Source organism: Pleurodeles waltl, chromosome 7 (genome assembly GCF_031143425.1).
Source record: "Pleurodeles waltl isolate 20211129_DDA chromosome 7, aPleWal1.hap1.20221129, whole genome shotgun sequence".
Lineage (NCBI taxonomy): Eukaryota > Metazoa > Chordata > Amphibia > Caudata > Salamandridae > Pleurodeles > Pleurodeles waltl.
The window spans coordinates 1,045,051,839-1,045,072,018 of record NC_090446.1 but is presented as its reverse complement, the minus strand read 5'-3'; the positions used below and the strand labels follow the sequence as shown (position 1 = coordinate 1,045,072,018).

Genomic DNA, 20,180 nt, shown 5'->3' with positions numbered 1-20,180 from the left:
TTGTGGACCTGCTAGTAGAGCGAATGATAAGTCTCCACAAATGATTTCATTAACTGATGCTTGATCAGCATGATTATCCTGACACACAGGGCATGAATAGTTTGATCAATCCTGCACTGGCTCATACAACTAACCCATTTTTCGTTTTGTAGTCTGTGTTCTCCCTGGTTATAACCACCACCATGGCCATCATACACAATTTTTTTAACAGTTTTTGCACATTTTATGAAATTGTCAACCATGACTCACATACACTTTAATTATCTCCATCAAACATATCTGACCCCAGACATTTACATCTTTACTTGTCATTTGTGGAGATGGGGAAACATGTTATGGCCGTTTAGTCAATTAACAGAATACTGGGAGAACGTGAGTCACATTCTGTTGGAACTAACCAGTAAAAGAGACATAATCTGATAATTTTTTTGTTGGGAGTCATGCTGAAACACAAGAAGGCAAAAAATGAATTAGAATTAAGTTTATCACTGCTGCTTGCAAAACATCACATATGGAATTCGAAAAACCTACTCTCCTGATGGTGACAAACTGGAAAGCAGAAACCGCACAATTGGCCGATACCGAGATAAACACAATGAGAGCTTTGAATAGGCAGCTGGAAACAACTGACACAGTATAGGAGTGTAAATGCATTCATGAAAGTTTCCCCAGGAGGGCGACCTACCACAGCAAACCAAAGTAAATAAGATAGGAAATATATAAACAGCCGAAGCATCAAGAACCATATACCTGAAGATAACAACAATGCAAGGTAGGACTGAGGGCACGACCCCCAAACTCTTAGGCAAAGAACAAAGTCACAAATGCAAAAGAAACCTCAAACTAAGAAACAAACCTAAGGCATTCGATAGCAGCACAGAGAAAAAATATTTTTAGAAGTTAAGAAATAAGGGGGCAAAAGATGAGGATAAGGATAAAAACCTGTAAAAGGAGTCAAAACAAGTCAACACATAATAATTACATGAACAATAGAAGTATATATAAACACGCCTTATGTATGTGTATCAACAAAATATGTTGGTTTAAAAAGTAGCTAATAAAAGGATAATTAAAAAATAATAAATAACCACCACGCCTGAAATGTATGGTCTATTGAAGCATATGTGTATCTGTTCCACCCATAAATCGTTTTTAACTGTGGTTCTACATCCCGTATTAATTCTCACATGTAGATTATGGTTACTGTCCACTTTTCATTTTCCTTTCATTTTGGGGCTCACAGGTGGTTCATTGAAACATACCTCACATCTATTCCTAATACCCAGTAATCCTGACAGTGGCGTCTTCTTGAGTGGCTTGCTGTGTATTATACTGTAAGGACACTAAGAAGTATGCTTTATTTGTATTATCAAAGCTAACTTAATTCTTTTGTTTCCTCTAGTAACATCAAAGATTCAGTGAAATTAAAAGTTATATAGTAGATTCCCTAGTCTGGCTTTAATGTGTGCATTCCTTGTTGAAGTCATCGTCACAAATAGCAGCCTTAAATCTCTTTATACAGACGTGGGCAATTCCTGATCTTTATGGTGAACAATTTCCATAAATCCCTCAACCAGAATATATGTTTGTTATTGCTGCTGCAATTTTCCCATTTGCTTTTCTGTTTTAGAGTCTTGCCTTAGCGGTTAGCTTCTCCCAAAGTATTACTTAGCTTTCATACTTTAGTCTAACAGTCACATTCATTTTCAAGTGCTCACACTGCTCCCCATAACTCTTGCCTGATAATAGATGTTCTGCTCTTTGGTTCCGGTGTAAACTTGAAGGCAAGTTCAGATGGTGCGAAGCAGCATGCTGTCAATGGGTGGTTGCTTATTTGTTTTCTAACAACATGCATGTTTGCCATGTTTTCAAGTACCATCCTGCTATTTGCACTTGTGAATAAAATGGATCAGGGACTAAGATGCAGAAATCTCACAAAGGAATAATTTTATATATTGCGTCCTTCACAGGTGTTCGAAATTGTAGAACGTGTTGAAGAACTGAGGAGGAAATGGCCAGTAGCCTGGGGCAAACTAGATGACAGTAGCATTGGGGTTGTTACACCATATGCTGATCAAGTGTTCAGAATTCGAGCAGAGCTACGAAAAAAAAGGTTATCAGAAGTCAGTGTGGAAAGAGTTCTCAATGTCCAGGGTATGTATGGATTCATTGTGCTTTAAACTGACAAATTTATATGTACTCCTTTTTTATTTATTACCAATTTATTGTTTGAAACAGACATCTGATTTGTTAATTGGAAAGAGAAAATTGTTTGTTGGAGTGCATGCCCTAGTAGGCTACTGTCAATAGGTATCACACCCATGGTCATACTTCAGACTTAATTTTTCCACTCGTTAAGGAGCTGCATACTGGGGTTTATTTGGTTGAGACTGGAATACAGTATCTGACTCCACTCATCATGGCATTTCAACAAGTCAAGTTGATGGTCTGATCCCTATGAATGATAAACCTGAATCCTGCACTTATTGTTTGTCAAGGTTTGCTTAAAAATCTCTTAGTGTGTTGGAAGAAGTGTGAAGGCCATGATGACATTTTGGCACTCTTGTTTCCTGCTCCAAATATCCCTTTCCAGCTCGCCAGTGCTGGATAGTATATATCTGATAGATACTTCTTACCTGTCATTCCTCACCATTTTTAAATATTACATAGACTGGATCCGGAAGATCAATAGAAGTACCTCTGTGTGCAGGTTGCTGGCATAAGACTGTTCCATGCCTTTGTCGTTTTGCTCCTGAAATTACGTGTGGAACCACAAATAAGTGTCACTCATGCTCACAGACGTCAGTTGCTTTATATCTGTGCCACCATACACAGATCCGGAGCTACCACTAGTCTCTTTTCAAGACTGCCTTTACAAAAGTATACTTTAAAACACAGTGTTAAAGGGAAATGCCACAACTGAAAACCATAGGGTTCAAACCATGGTGGGACTGTTGCAACAAAATATCTATGACAGATCCCCATCAGATTTGTCTTTGATGCTTGGGGTTGAAACACAACACCAAGACCTGTAGCAAATGCACTTTGATGAATCCAAAGGCCATTTGGGACCATGAGGCAAAGGTATATGTTGCTAAGTACTCGGAGACTCCACACCATGACTGGTTGAAGGGAAGGGACTGTTCCTGCTCTCGAAGCTGTTACCCTAGCATATGTTCTTCGCGGTCGAAGTCCTTGGGTAAAGCAAAAACGAAGCACTAGAAGTTTAAGTGAAATTCGGACTCTACCTGCCACTATCAAACACCTGAGAAGGTGTAAAAGTGCCTCTCAGTCTTGCTTTCGAACTTAATCTCCTTTGGAGCTGATCCCGACTCTCGTTTTGGGGCAACCTGTCTTTCTTGGTCTTGCAGCATTATTACTGCAGAAAATGCACAAACTCTGCAAATCTCTGCAGAGTCTCTTCAGCTCTCTGCCAGCTTCCCTGGTGTGCCTGTGGTCACTGAGGAAATGCAAGAACCTCCACCTGGGTTTCTGCCGGTGGGTACACCCATGGCTCCAGCTGGAATCTCCGAACCCATTAAGGGCCCACACCTGCTTCAATGGTGTTGTCGGCCTTAGCATTACAACTCATACCAGACCCTGGTGCATCAGTGCTGATGTCCACAAAATGCAACCAGTGAAGCTCTCTGACTCCAACTTAGGCCATGCCCTGACCCCACTAGGCCCCAGCCTTCAAGCAACCAATCAAACCATGATATATTGCCCTTGCCTCAAGGAAAGGAAAGTCCCAGATCATCCACAATCTAATTATCACTGACACCAATAACAACCATTATGGTTAAGGAGATGAATATGCTTAACCCTGTACTGATGACAATTGGTATGATGGGCTGGAAGATGGCAGTGGCCTGGATACTTCTTCAGACACTGGGCTTATCCCTCCAACTGAATCAGCTACTGAAGAAAGTGCCTCCCTCTGCAGAAGTGATGCAGCAGGGAGCTGTGGTTCTTGACCTCCAGTTGTCCACTATAGAGATGAAAACCAGTGTCCTCACTGATGCCATCCAGCCTAGACAAAGTAAGATTCAGCCCCTACTACCTTTCAGTGAGGCCCTCTGAGACACCCTTGTTGGGACATGTGCAAAGCTATGTACTGGCCCCCATGTGAACAGCCAGATTTGGCAGCACCACCGCCCTCCCCTAGGTGATCCTGCCTTCCTAACCCAACATCTGGCTCCAGAAAGCTTGGTTATGCAGATATCCATGAGCATGGTGAACTCCAATGTCTTCTCTTCCACTCCACCAGATAGAGAATCCAAGTACCCTGAAACCTATGATAAGCATGTGTTCTCCTCAACCAGCCTGGCCTTGTGATCCATCAGTGCCTGGTGCCTCCTCTGCTGTTATACTTATGCCCTCTGGGTTTTCATTACTCTGGTCCTACCTGCTGTAGTGGATGACTTGTGCCCCACTCTTACACAAGTCATTCAGATGGCGGCAGTGCAGCAATAATCACAATTTTTTGTGGGGAGAATGGTACTGATTGCCTTGGTCAAGGCAATTAGCACTAGCATGACTCTAAGGAGACACGCCTTGATGAGGTCTACGAGCTTCTCAGGGGATGTCCAATCTTTGTTAATTAACATGCCCTTCTATCACTCTTGCCTCTTTGGCGAGAAGACAGACTTGACTCTCAAGTTCTTTAAATGCAGCAAGTTCTGCCAGTAGTTTCACTGTTCTGGGGCTGTGGTTGGGGCTGTCAATACAGTCGGCACCCACTCATGCAACCAGCCCAGCAAGACCATGTAGCCTTTTTGTGGCTAAGGCTGTGGTATCCACAGACAACGTGGACAACAGTGGCAGTGTGCAGCCCAGCCCCTCCAGAGTTTACAGCTGCAAAAATTCTTTAGTGTGTCCTTCAATGCACTTCACATTCTCTTCACCTCACTGCACTTGCCCTCGACCTTCAAGACTGGATGGTAGTCCTGGACCTGAAGGATGCTTATTTCCACATCCCTTTCCTACATCTTTGGTGTTCACTCTGTGTGCCATGGTCACCCCTGGTTTCTTCACAGATGCTCTCTTTTATTGGGGATATTCTGAACATGTTGCAGTTTCGTACCTTCCCTCCGGACCAAAGAGTTCAGGGCATTTAGGTTGTTATCCTGATGTTTCAACCTTGGTTCTCAGTCTCTGTGAGGATGACTCTGGGGCTACTGTGACTAATGGCCTTGTGCATGCTTCCGATTAAGCATGGTAGATGACACATACCTACTTTGCAGTGGAATCTGATGTCTAAGTGGATTCAACATCAGGGGATCTCACCAAAAACATCAACATTTAGGAGAAGAGTGCAAACGACCTGCAGTGGTGGCTGCTTGATCTCGAGAGTAAGTGGAAGACCCCTCTCCTTATTCCACCCAGATCTAAAAGTGGTGACTGATGCATCGCTTCTTGGTTGGGGAGACCTTCGTGGAGAAGTGGAGATCAGAGCCATCCAGCAGGGCCTGGTTCCGAATCAGCCTCTTATATTCAGGTGTCATGTATAGATAATTGTGATATCTCCACAATACATTTTGGGCCCTTCCCTCTCGCGGATACTTGGCCCATCCACAAAAGTGAGGCACCATTTTTGTCGGGAGACTATGGGGGAATGCTAGAACATTTCTGGCTGCCTGTAGATTTCATGACGTCTCCTCACAGAAATTTCATGCAAATTTGTTTTTTTGGAACAAAATTTGAGCTTTGCCTGGTGAGAGCCACATAAGTCATGCACCCCTGGACTCCCATGGTTGTCTAGTTTTCAAAAATGTGCATATTTGCCTAGGTGCCAACTGAGCTAGGGCCCAGAATCCACAGCTAACTATAATGACAAAAAGAGTTCTTAGTAAGGGCCATCTCACCACAGATCTAAATCTAGTTCTAATTTGTTAAAGTTAATCTACCACTCACACTGGTTGGTTTTAGCACCTCCAGAAATGATGGTTTCAAAGCAAAAGTGCTATCTGAATTGAAACCAGCACTTTTGAAGGTGAGACATAAAGATACTTAAAGGCAACAACTGCTTTATTTTCCATTCACACACCACACAAGGCTTTCATATCATGGGCCCAATCCGGCTGATCATTCTTCTCACATCAGCTTACTGCCACCATGCAAGGGCCGATCACCTTAATATGCCACAGGACGGAATCGGTTTCACTACAGTTTGCCACCAGTCAAGCCTGCTTCTTTCTGAACATTGCCAAGTGCATGCCTAGTGAACTTCCACTAATGGCTCTCATGACAGCCACATGAGGCTCAGGAAGACATGTCTTTCACGCGCCTTTAGAGCACTTACTGTGCTAAATCCAACTCCATCCAGTTTGTGGATGCAAATTGGGGGTGTCAGAGTATGCCCCGAGGCTCATTCCTTCAACTGAGTGAGCATATCAGCCTTTGAAACTAAGGCAAACATGCTGGAAATGTTTCCAAAGTTCCCTAAAGAGAATGTCATGACCTATGAAAAACTGGCGTTTTTGACACAGGGTGGCATTTGAGAACGTAGCCTATGTCCCATCCACCGTGGGACATTGTGTGAAGTGCTGTGACTAAAATGCACTTATCATACAGCAAACTGAACACCTACTAAGTTCTGACAGAGGATGAACATGACAAACAGATCAAGCATTGATCCATCCATGCCATAGTAATTCAGGATCGGGGTGAGTGCGGCACCAATGGGTTTGAATCCATGAAAGAAGATAGTCATGACATATATATCTGTACAACCTTTACTATCTGCCTTCTACCTATGCAATATCCATGGAAAGCACACCTACCGTAAGCTTTCCGTACCTGTTTATGTCTCTATCCTCATCAGAGTCCTTACTAATCCTGTATAATTGCCAAGCTCCAGAAAGTGTGTCTTAAGTGCACCATCAGCGCACTTAATGTGCTAAATCCAACTCTGTCCTTCTGAGGCCTATTCCTCAAACTGAGCAAGCATATCTACAGTTAAGATTACGGCAAACATACTGGGGAATACTGCCTAAGTTCACTAAAGTAGTAAGCCAAACAAATGTCCTTTGGGACTCATTCAGTGACACTTCTACTTTTGCTTTGATGGGGTGAAAACTCAATTACAAACTTGTATTATACCCATTGTTATTGTAGAAGGGTAGAGGACACAATATCTTGTATGATGATTGGTTTCACATCTTATACTAAAGATGTGAAACCAATCTTCAAACAAGATATTGTGTCCTGTGCCCCTTTTCAGTAACATTGGTTATGATACAAGTTAATAATTGAGTTTTCACACTTTCAAAGCAAGTGGAAATGTAAGTTCCACAGGACATTTGTTTGACTGATTACACTTTGGCTCTTGTGGGCCATCAGGTTGGTCCTTGTGTAGTATACATAAGTTCCCTATCAAGCACTTCAAAGTCCAGTCAAGCCATAACATTTTACTACACACAATGCTCCGTGACAACGTGGCATATGTTCTGTCCACAAGTATGTGCAGTGTGGGGACTATAGTTCACTTGCTAATTGGCGAACAGAACACCTACTGCTAAATTCTGCGGCTGCTTGCCTAGCGAAGTGAAGTAGCAGCCCATGGACAGTAGGTATCCATGCACAGCTTTTGAAAGGTTTACCTAACAGCAGCTCCACCTCAGACAATTTCCCATTATTTGCTGTTAGTATGGTACAACATAAAGCAAGTAGGAAAGCACAGGCCTGGCTGAGATTGGCACTGGGAACAGTGGAAATGACTCTGCCTCTTTCCCTGCTTTGAGCACAATTTATGACGACGACTTGGTCAATCTTTTTGGGGTGTTTTTAGAAATGCGATCATCAAGTGTTGGGCTTGCAGCCTTGCCAAGTTCTCCAGAAGATATGAAGTGGAGGCTGCTGCTTCTGTAGAAGTGAGACTTTCAGTCACTGACAACTGAAAGTGAAGGAAAGACATGCCTCTTTTTGTTGTTGTCTGACGATAAACAATATACACATTGTATGTTGCCATCTCAATCAGGTGGGTAAACAGTTTCTTGAACCAAGTGCGAGTTTTATGGGTCGCCTTGTAATACTGAAGAACATGGTAGTTCTTGCCCACTCTGCCCGTGTACTTGTAATCAAGTAAACAAGTGGGGTGTTAACTTCAGCCATCTGAACCCAAATCATGATGGGGGTTGTGCGCTCATCGTGAATTGTAATGAGCAAATACATATCACGCCTATCTGAGAATTTGACTCTGCGCAGGTTTGTTTGAACGCAATGCAGTGCTCTAAGATTTCCCGACTTTCTTTAAACAAGGTCCTGCCGGAATCCTTTGTGGCGACAACGAAGTGTACCGCAGGCCACAGTGTCAGCTTTGTAGCACTCACTGAGAAGCTGTTCTACAGTATATAAATTGTCAATATAAAGGTTCTAACCTTTGTGAAGGAGTGGCTGGACAAGCTCCCATCCAGTCTTTTCTGTGACACCTAGTGTGGGAGGGCAACCTACAGGGTTTAGAGTGGAGCCCTTCCCTGTATACATTTTCAAACTGTACACATAGCCAGTAGAGCTCTCACACAGCGCTCCCTCTCCCATGACCTGCTTCCTGGATTTCTCACATTTGGTGCCCTCCTTGCATAAACCAGTCTGCACCGGTTCAGGGACCTCCAGTCCATGCTCTGGTGGGAAACTGAACAATGGAACTTCCCTGAGTGACCACTCTCCTGTCCATCACCACTCCAGGGGTGGTGCCCAGAGCACCTTCAGAGGGTCCCTTGATTCTGCCATCTTAGTTCTAAGGTGGGCAGAGGCCTGTGGGAGCATCTGAGTGACCAGGTCAGGCTGGTAACATCAGAGCCCCCTCCAGGAAGGTGGTCACCTGAATAGATGACCAATCCCCCTTCCCGGGCTATTTAGGGTCTCCCTCTTGGGTGGGTCCTCAGATTTGGCTTGCAAGATTCCAGCAGGACTCCTCTGCAAGATCTACTAAGACTTCTGGCCATTGGAACTGCGACTGGACCCTTCAGGAACCGACAATCTGCATCCACGATGAAGACTCTGCTTGCAACATTGTTCCCACGGCTCCTTCCAGCTTCTGCAACATTTCCCCAGTTGTGCATCCTCTGAGGGCGGCAAGGCTTCAGTCTGCACGAGAAAAAAAAAGTAATCTCCCTTGCAGTGAAGGAGTCACTTCCCTGCATCTTTAGGCACCAACAGCAACAACGACCGGCTGTGTGGATCTCTTCTCATCCTGAGCTGCGTGGATCCTGCATCACGGGTGGTGGCCTGGAGTAGTCCCCTTGGTCCTCTCTGCCAGCTGTCCAACTTTGGTGAAGGCAAGCCCTTGCCTTCCCACGCCGGACATTACGCCTGTACACCTCGTCTCTTGCAGCTGCCAAGGCTTGTTGGCATCTCCTCCAAGGGATCTTCAGGCTCTGTGTAGCCCCAGCCCCCTGCACTCTTCCCTTCGGCGCACAGCCATCTGCGGGCTTCTCCTGTGGCGTGTGACCCTTCTTCAGTTGTGCTGCATGGGCTCCTCTGTGACTCGAGTCCTCTTACAGTTTGTCTTCTGTGGCTGCTGCCTTTTCTTCTGTGGATTCTCTGCCTTGCTGAGGACCCCTTAGGACTCCCCCCTGCGGGTTGAGTCTTCCTGGACCTTGCTGGTTCCCAATAGACCCACTTTTTCATCTACCGCAACTCTTGCCTTTGCCAAGGCTTGTTGGTAGCTTTCCCTCGCCATAGTGAAGGCCCAAGTTATAGTTACCTTAGGGCGAGTTTTAGTTACTTGAAATAACTCTAACTGCTGAATGTCTATGGTTTTGCACTAGTAAATTCAGAACCTAACTGTATCGACCCTGTAACCTTGGGTTTTTGCAGTGAATTTCTATGTCTTTTTTAACATATGGTAATTTGCATTGCCATACATGAATCCAATCACCACCGCTCACGGCCTCTGGCACTGTATGGCGGCAATTGGCCACAGGTCCTGGCCTGAGGCCAATCCCCCATAAGCACCCAACCTTACACTATTCACTGCCTTCTCCCATGCACAGTAGAGGTTGCACACAGGGGCTGGCTTGCAGCCAGTCCCTGCCAAGCGCCCTAACCATCCAACCCGATGCTGTGCACGGCCATTTGCACATGCACTGCGGAAGTTGTCCGCGGCCTCTCTGGATGTGAGAGGCTGTTTCTGGGGATAAGAGTGGCTGTCAGAGTGTCTGTCTGGGTGTGAGGCTGCTTACATCAGTGTTTTAGTGGGTGTGTCGGTATGTGCATGGGTCTGACAGTGGGTGCATCAGGGTGTTAGTGGGTCTGTGAGTGGGTGTGTGAGTGTGTGTGTAACTATCTGAGTGGGTGCGTGAGAGTCTGGCCTGGGCTCTAAGTGAGTGCATGGGGCTCTGGGTGGGTGTGTGAGTGCGACTGTGAGTGAATGCGTAAGTGTCTGAGTGGGTGTGTGAGTGGGAAAATTTATTGACGGATAGAGTGAAAGAGAGAGAAGATGTTTTTTTAGTCTTTGTCTGATATATTTAGCTATTTGTTTCTGATTTAAAATCAAAAATGTAATTTTTTATTTTTACTGTAATATTTTTTTTTTATTAACCCAAAAAAATTAAAATTAAATGAGTCCAGCTGGACTCGAACACCTAAAACTCAGTGTGAAGGTCTGCAACCTTCACACTGTGATACAGTGTTTTAATTTTTGTTTTTGTTTTTTTGTAGCCACTTATGGGCTATCTGGGACTGCGAAAGAGCCCTTAACGGCTCCCCCGTGGTCCTACCTTAATTGTTCATTTTTTATTTTTTTTATTATAATAAAACACCCTTACGGGCTGCTTGCAGGGGAAGCCTTGCCGTGCCATTGCTTCAATAAGCACGGCGCTGCTTTGACAGCAGCTCTGTGCTTGCTAAAGCAGTTCATCTCTGTCCCCTGCAAATGTGCAGGGTACAGAGATGAAAGCTCTGCTGTTTAACAGCAGGACCTGCTTTACTGGTTTGCTGGTTTGAAGTGTTCTCAGCCAAACAGAGCTGTTCATTTCCCTGCACAAGTTCGTCTTTGTTCGTGAATACTTCGCGACCAGAGATATACAAATTTGAATTCCCATAAATTTCTCAAAAACTACTGAATGGATTCACACCAAATGAGCAAAAGCATAATCTGCGTACCAACAGCTAGCTTTCTGACATATTTGGTGTAATTTCGTCCAGTGGTTCGGCCTGTAGTCGTGTCTAAAGAACCCTATGGAAATTAATAAGGGAAACACAACCTTTTTTTAGTCCCCTTTTTCTCAGCCCCCACTTAACAGATCCTCCCGAAACCTTCCATGCAAAACGAGCATCACTGCAACACTTTTTTTGGAAAATGTTGTGAAGATTCATCAAACGGTGCCAAAGATAGAGGCAAGTCAAAAAATGCTTTATCTATGGAAACATGGTCATAACTAAAACTATCTACAGGCAACCGCCAGTAGGTATTATATATATAACAAAGGTTAGAGGCGCGTTATAATTAAGTCCTGAGTTCACACACAAATCCATAGAAATTCAGATTTCAAGTAACTATACCTCATTCCCTAAGGTGGTAATAACTCGTGCCTCCACAATGCAGTTTTCTGATCAATGATGCATTAGAACATGTTATGAATTAATGTAATATAATATGTAATTGTAACGTGGGGTAATTACCTGTGCATGGTGAGGGCGTGAGTTATAGTTACCTTAGGGCACAAGTTAGTTGCTTGAAATAACTGTTACTATAACAGCTGAATTTCTATGTTTTTGTATATGTAAATTCAGAACCTAACTAGAACGTCCCTGTAACCTTTTTTTTCACTGAATTTCTATGAGTTTTTTTATAACACAGCTGCTGGGGGTTGGCCCCGCCAGACCCTGGGGGCAACCCACCATGTGCTGCCACCCCCTCATGCATCGAGCCCCACGCAGCGCATGGTCTTTAGCTGTGCATGCCAGGGGTTGGCCTGCCGCAAACTCACTGTAGGCATCAAACCCTGCATGACCTTTGGCTGTGTGTGGTGGGGTTGGCCGCAGGGCCTGCTGCCAGGTCCTGCAGCCAAACCCCCTTAGGCATTCAACCCTGCGCCACACAGGCTCTTCAACCAAACGGACTGGGCTTATAGGTAATTTTGCGCATTTGCATGCTAAGAGTAGTTAAAAGAGAGACCATTGTGCTCTGTTCTCAACAGGACATGAAAAGAAAAAACCCACTCTTCACAGTCAGTACAGACGACATTGTGCTTCAAACAAATAACCATACATTTACCTCCAACAAGGATTTCAGTTAATTTTTCAAGATGGAGCTGTAGAGAAAACACACTTGCTTTGACTTGGCCAAGAATCCTTCAAGGTGGAACTGCAGAGAAAACACACTTGCTTTATCTTGGCCAAGAGAATGAAGTTAGGATGATTTGTACATTATGGAAGCGGAGTTTCAACTGGGATATCTGCTTTGTTCTTATTTCCAAGTCCTTCCTGTTGAGGTTTAATTTCTGTTAAATGAGCATTGGTGCCAGAATGCATCCTGACCTGCTTATTAATCCAAGAAGAGGCCACGTTTCTGTGCAAAATGTCTACTCAATTGGAGTACTTTTACTGGCAAATTAGTAAGTGCTACTTCGTTCGATAAATGTATAGTGCATATTCCACACTACAGCTGTATAAAAGGACCCCGAGGCAATGTCTCCTGTGACACTGTGTGCCTGGAATTTTAGCAATGTAATTGTTCCTCGAGCGTTCTGATACAGAAATCTGTAATTATATGAATCCTCATGGCTCCTGGGGACTGCGGGGGGAGCCTAAATGCCCTCACGGTCCCTGCCAGCTCCCTACCTCTGCTGTCAAGCAGGCAGGAAAACAGATGAAAAGTCCACTTCCAGCGAGCAGGAGCAATTTCCCTGCTCCCGCCTGCTGGGATTGGATTTACAATTTGCCCTTGAGTTGCAGGAGCTGCCGAAGCTCCCGCCAAGCGGAAGTAAACTGCTATCTCCCTTGGGTGGGCACCTCTGGGGACAGGGAACCAGCCCTGAAGGGTGTCGGTCCTCAGGGCCAATAATGGCTCCTTTAGGGCCCCAGGCCGAATATACTCTCGGAGGGGGACCGTCCTCCCCCTTTATTTAGATGTGTTGCCCTGGGGAGGTGGTGGTTGCCAGGCTCTTCTGAACCCCCCCTCCTAAGTTTCTATTTTATGACATGCCCCCAAGGACCCCAGCACCAGCTCTCGGGGGTCAGGGTATTTGTGCCCTGTCCCCTTTTCTTTATTTTTAACTTTATTTTTGGGACTCAGCTGAGTCACTTGAAGTGTTGGCAGCCAATCATATATCAGGACTGTTGCGTCCCAAGAGGCGCCACATCCCTAGATATCTATATTTCTCAAAAACTACTGAATGGATTTACGCCACATAACAAAATGAATTCTTTCTGGGCCAAGAATTACCTTTCTGCCATATTATTGTATTTCTGTCTGGTGGTTCAGGCTGTAGTCATGTTCAAAATCCCTTTGGGAAGTTGCATGGGTAAAAAGCGTTTTGGGACCCCCCCCAACCCCTTTTTTTATTTGATTGAAAATTTTGTGTAGATTAATTGAAAGCTATTGGCAAAAGAAAAAACACTTTTCCTGTGGAAACTAGGTCCTAACTATAACTACCTACTGGCGAATGTCAGTAGGTGATGTGTACTATATATATATGTTCAATGGCATGTGTAGCTGCAGATACACATGCTGTGCATATCCCCGCCATCTAGTGTTGGGCTCTGAGTGTTACAAGTTCTTTTTCTTCGAAGAAGTCTTTTCGAGTCACAAGATCGAGGGACTCCTCCCCTTTCGGCTCCATTGCGCATGGGCGTCGACTCCATCTTAGATTGTTTTCTTTCCGCCATCGGGTTCGGACGTGTTCCTCTTCGCTTCGTGTTTCGGTTCGGAAAGTTAGTTAAATCTCGGAAAATTTGACGGTATTGTTTGCGTTCGGTATCGGGTTAGTTATAGCAGATCGACACCGAATAAAAGAAGAGCTCCGGTAGCCCTAGGGCTTCTATCCCCCGGCAGGGCCTCGTCGGCCCGACCGCGTGCGTCTTCAAGGCTCATGGAACGGACCCCATTCCGCTTCTGCCCCGAATGCCACAATAAGTATCCTTACACAGATCAGCATTTGGTCTGTAATTTGTGTTTGTCTCCCGAACACAAAGAGGATACTTGCGAGGCCTGTCAGACGCTACGGGACCGGAGAGCTCGAAGGCTTCAAATGGCATTGACGCCATCAGGACACCACGACGTTGAAGAAGAGGAGACTTTCTCCATTGCCGACTCGGACGAGGCTGAAAGTGAGCAGCTGGCGAAAACCGTGAGTAAACCTGCCCCAGCCAAAACTGACGCCAAAATCATGAAGGCCCAGGGGACGCCACTGCCAGCAGGCCATGGCTTAACCCGTAAACTCGGTGACCAACAATCGGCACCGAAAAAGGGCACACACGTGTCGAAGACATCCGACTCCGGTCGAGATACCGGCACAGAGTATACTCGGCACTGAGATACAGGCTCCAACCAAACTCGGCTCCGAGCAAAGTTGGCACCGAGAGATCGGCACCCCGAAACCGAAAAAGGTGGCTTCGGAGCCGAAAAAGACTGCAGAAAATGTTTTGGTGCCGAAACACCCAGCATCGGAGTCGAAACAAAGTTCTTATTCCGAAGAACAAGGCCTTTCAGCACAACTACAAGGCCATAAATTTGGACAAGAATTAGAGATGGCGGAGCCAGACTATACACAAAGAAGGCTCCATATTCAAAAAGACACAGAGAAACAGCCAAAAGCAAAGGTGGCGAAAGAAAAAACTCCACCACGTTTTTCGCCCCAACCATCGCCACAGCACTCACCGCAACTATCACCAATTGCAACACCCCCTATGATGCAATCTCCAACGCACACAGGGATGACCCAGATGCATGGGATCTGTATGATGCACCAGTATCTGACAATAGCCCAGACTGCTACCCGGCAAGACCGTCACCATCTGAAGACAGTACTGCTTACATGCAGGTGGTGTCCAGAGCAGCTACTTTTTACAATGTAGCACTGCACGCTGAACCTATTGAGGATGACTTTTTATTTAATACTTTGTCGTCAACACACAGCCAGTACCAGAGTCTGCCGATGTTACCAGGGATGTTGAAACATGCAAAACAAGAGTTTCAAGACCTCGTCAAATGCAGAGCCATTACACCTAGGGTGGAAAAAAAGTACAAGCCTCCCCCTACGGACCCTGTGTACATCACACAACAACTAACACCTGACTCAGTGGTAGTAGGTGCAGCACGCAAAAGGGCAAACTCACAGACTTCTGGGGATGCACCACCACCCGACAAAGAAAGTCGAAAGTTTGATGCAGCTGGGAAAAGAGTTGCAGCACAGGCAGCCAATCAATGGCGCATTGCCAATTCACAAGCTTTATTGGCAAGATATGACAGGGCTCATTGGGATGAAATGCAGCATTTTATTGAACATCTTCCCAAGGAGTTTCAAAAGCGTGCACAGCAAGTGGTGGAGGAGGGCCAAAATATCTCCAACAACCAGATACGATCGGCAATGGACGCAGCGGACACAGCCGCCAGAACTGTGAATACAGCGGTCACTATTCTGAGACACGCATGGCTCCACACCTCCGGATTTAAGCCAGAGATCCAACAGGCTGTGCTTAATAGGCCTTTTAATGGACAACAGTTGTTTGGGCCGGAGGTGGATACAGCTATAGAGAAGCTAAAGAAGGACACTGATACGGCCAAAGCAATGGGCGCGCTCTACTCCCTACAGAACAGAGGCACCTTTAGAAAGCCACACTTTAGAGGGGGGTTTCTAGCCCAAAGCACAGAACCCTCAACCTCACAAGCCAGACCCACATACCAGGGCCAGTATCAAAGAGGAGGCTTTCGGGGACAATATAGAGGTGGACAGTTCCCTAAAACCAGAGGGAAATTCCAAAGACCCCACAAACTAAACAGTGACTTCAATGTCACAAATCCCCAACACCTAAAACCAGTGGGGGGGAAACTCACAGATTATTACAAAATTTGGGAGGAAATAACTACAGACTTGTGGGTCCTAGCCATTATCCAACATGGTTATTGAATAGAATTCCTACAATTACCACCAAATGTGCCTCCAAGAACACACAACATGTCCAAACAGCACGTGGATCTATTACAACTAGAAGTCCAAGCGTTGTTACAAAAAGAGGCAATAGAACTCGTACCCAACCATCAGAAAGGAATAGGTTTTTATTCCCTGTATTTTCTAATACCCAAAAAGGACAAAACTCTGAGACCCATCTTAGATCTCAGAACACTAAATCTTTACATCAAATCAGATCACTTTGACATGGTAACACTTCAAGACGTGATCCCTTTGCTCAAACAACAAAACTACATGTCAACATTAGATCTAAAGGATGCGTACTTCCATATACCCATACATCCTTCACACAGGAAATACTTGAGGTTTGTAATCCAAGGGGTACATTACCAATTCAAAGTGTTACCATTCGGGATAACAACAGCACCAAGGGTATTTACAAAATGCCTTGCAGTAGTAGCGGCACATATCAGAAGAATAGCACATACACGTATTCCCGTATCTAGACGATTGGTTAATAAAAACCAACACTCAGAAACAGTGTCTTCAACACACAAAATACGTCATAGAAACCCTTCACAAATTAGGGTTCTCAATAAACTACCTAAAATCACACTTACAACTGTGTCAAATACAACATTACTTAGGAGCGACATTCAACACAAAAAAAGAGATTGCCACTCCAAGTCCACAAAGGGTACAAGCATTCCAAAATGTAATACAAAGCATGCACCCAAACCAACAATATCAAGTAAAATTAGTGATGAAACTTCTAGGCATGATGTCTTCATGCATAGCCATTGTCCCAAACGCAAGATTACACATGCAGCCCTTACAACAGTGCCTAGCGACACAATGGACACAAGCACAGGGTCAACTTCAGGATCTAGTGTTGATAGACCGCCAAACACACACCTCGCTTCAATGGTGGAATCCTGTAAATTTAAATCAAGGGCGGCCCTTCCAAGACCCAGTGCCTCAATACGTGATCACAACAGATGCTTCCATGGTAGGGTGGGGAGCACACCTCAAACAACACAGCATCCAGGGACAATGGGACACTCAACAAAAACAACTTCATATAAATCAACTAGAACTATTAGCAGTGTTTCTAGCATTAAAAGCATTTCAACCACTAATAGCCCACAAACACATTCTTGTCACAGACAACATGACAACAATGTATTACCTAAACAAACAGGGAGGCACACATTCAACACAGTTGTATCTCTTAGCACAGAAGATTTGGCATTGGGCGATTCAAAATCACATTTGCCTAATAGCGCAATACATAGCGCAATACATACCAGGAATTCAAAACCAGTTAGCCGACAATCTGTCGAGATCACCAACAGATCCACGAATGGGAAATTCATCCCCAGATACCACAAACCTACTTCCAAAACTGGGGAACACCGCAAATAGACCTATTCGCAACAAAAGAAAACGCAAAATGCCAAAACTTCGCATCCAGGTACCCACAGCCTCACTCCAAGGGCGATGCGTTATGGATGAGTTGGTCAGAGATATTTGCTTACGCTTTTCCCCCTCTCCCACTCCTTCCGTATCTAGTAAACAAATTAAGTCAAAACAAACTCAAACTAATACTAATAGCACCAACTTGGGCACGACAACCTTGGTACACAACACTACTAGACCTGTCAGTAGTGCCTCATATCAAACTACCAAACAGACCAGATCTGTTAACTCAACACAAACAACAGATCAGACACCCGAATACAGCATCGCTCAATCTAGCAATCTGGCTCTTAAAGTCTTAGAATTCAGAATTCTAGACCTTACACAAGAATGTATGGAGGTCATCAAACAGGCTAGAAAACCTACTACAAGACATTGCTACGCAAATAAATGGAAACAATTTGTTTATTACCGTCATAATAATCAAATTCAACCATTACACGCGTCCGCGAAAAACATTGTAAGCTACTTATTACACTTACAAAAGTCTGTTAGCTTTTTCATCCATTAAAATAAATCTCACAGCTATTTCTGCCTATCTGCAAATTACACATTCAACTTCACTATTTAGAATCCCAGTCATAAAAGCATTTATGTAGGGTCTAAAAAGGATCATTCCACCAAGGACACCACCAGTTCCTTTGTGGAACCTCAATATTGTATTAACACGACTCATGGGTCCACCATTTGAACCCATGCACTCTTGTGAGATTCAATACTTAACCTGGAAAGTAGCCTTCCTAATAGCTATCACATCTCTCAGAAGAGTAAGTGAAATACAAGCCTTTACCATACAGGAACCCTTTATACAAATACACAAACATAAAGTGGTTCTACGCACAAATCCCAAATTTTTGCCAAAAGTTATATCACCGTTCCACTTAAATCAAAGGGTGGAACTCACAGTGTTCTTTCCAGAACCAGACTCTGTAGCTGAAAGAGCATTACATACATTAGACATAAAAAGAGCACTAATGTATTACATTGATAGAACCAAACAAATTCGCAAAACAATTGTTTTTAGCTTTCCAAAAACCTCATTCAGGGAATCCAATATCCAAACAAGGCATTGCCAGATGGATAGTTAAATGTATTCAAACCTGTTATGTTAAAGCAAAGAGAGAACTGCCTATTACACCAAAGGCACACTCCACTAGGAAGAAAGGTGCCACCATGGCCTTTCTAGGAAATATACCAATAACAGAAATCTGTAAGGCAGCCACATGGTCTATGCCTCATACATTCACTAAACATTACTGTGTGGATGTGTTAACAACACAACAAGCCACAGTAGGACAGGCAGTATTACGAACATTATTTCAAACAACTTCAACTCCTACAGGTTTTGGGGAGATAACTGCTTACTAGTCTATGCACAGCATGTGTATCTGCAGCTACACATGCCATCAAACGGAAAATGTCACTTACCCAGTGTACATCTGTTTGTGGCATGAGACGCTGCAGATTCACATGCGCCCTCCCACCTTCCCGGAAGCCTGTAGCCATTATAAGTTGATAAAAATAAACTTGTACATTTGTAAATTTGTAAATATAACACTTTAAATCACATTATGTACATACATACTTACTCCATTGCATGGGCACTATTACTATATACACAACTCCTACCTCACCCTCTGCGGGGAAAACAATCTAAGATGGAGTCGACGCCCATGCGCAATGGAGCCAAAAGGGGAGGAGTCCCTCGATCTTGTGACTCGAAAAGACTTCTTCGAAGAAAAACAACTTGTAACACTCCGAGCCCAACACTAGATGGCGGGATATGCACAGCATGTGAATCTGCAGCATCTCATGCCACGAACAGATGTACACTGGGTAAGTGACATTTTCCATATATATCAATACCAAAAATACATAAATCATTAACACCACCACCAGGGAGGACAATAGTCTCAGCATGTGACTCACTGTATGAGAGAATTTCTGATTATGTGGACTATTACTGGGCACCTATTGTGATGACTCTAAGTTCATACATGAAAGACTCAGGAGATTTATTGCGGATTTTATCTAATATGAATTGGTCTGATGAAAACTTGTTAGGTACAATTGATGTTGTGTCTTTGTATACATCTATCAATCATGAAATTGGACTTAGAGCTTGTGAATATTTTTTGAGACAGAGAAGCATTGTGGAATTCGAACATTCAAAAATGTTACTAACAATGATAGAATTATGTCTCAAAAATAATATTTTTATTTTTAATCATGAAATCTACCAACAAATGAGTGGGACAGCAATGGGCATTTCTCTCTCTCCAAATTATGCCAACCACACAATGGGTTGGTGGGAGAGGGAAATAGCTTGGAGTAAAGATAATGATTTATTTATGGAAAAAACTGCACTTTGGGTACGGTTCATTGATGATCTATTCATAATTTGGCTGGGGTCACATGATGATTTCCTGTATTTTGACAAACTAAATAAGAATGATATAGGATTGCAATTTACGTGTTAAACAAGCAAATCGTCAATTAACGTTCTGGATATTAATATTTATGTTGAGGATAACAAATTAGAAACTACAGTCTTTCGTAAGAAAACCTAAACGAACAGCATTTTACATGGTAAAAGTTTCCATCCTAAACCTATTCTAAAGAGTA

General features: G+C 44.0%; 1 protein-coding gene across 8 annotated transcripts in view; it reads left to right on the top strand.

Moving 5' to 3' along the window:
• Nucleotides 1-20,180, top strand: part of HELZ (helicase with zinc finger) — a 1,413,339-nt gene that overhangs the window by 888,667 nt on the left and 504,492 nt on the right. For all 8 annotated transcript variants that reach the window (XM_069199901.1, XM_069199892.1, XM_069199898.1 and 5 more), the window contains one exon: nt 1,971-2,154. In XM_069199901.1, coding sequence (XP_069056002.1) covers nt 1,971-2,154 — 184 coding nt within the window. The remainder of the gene's footprint in view (nt 1-1,970; nt 2,155-20,180) is intronic.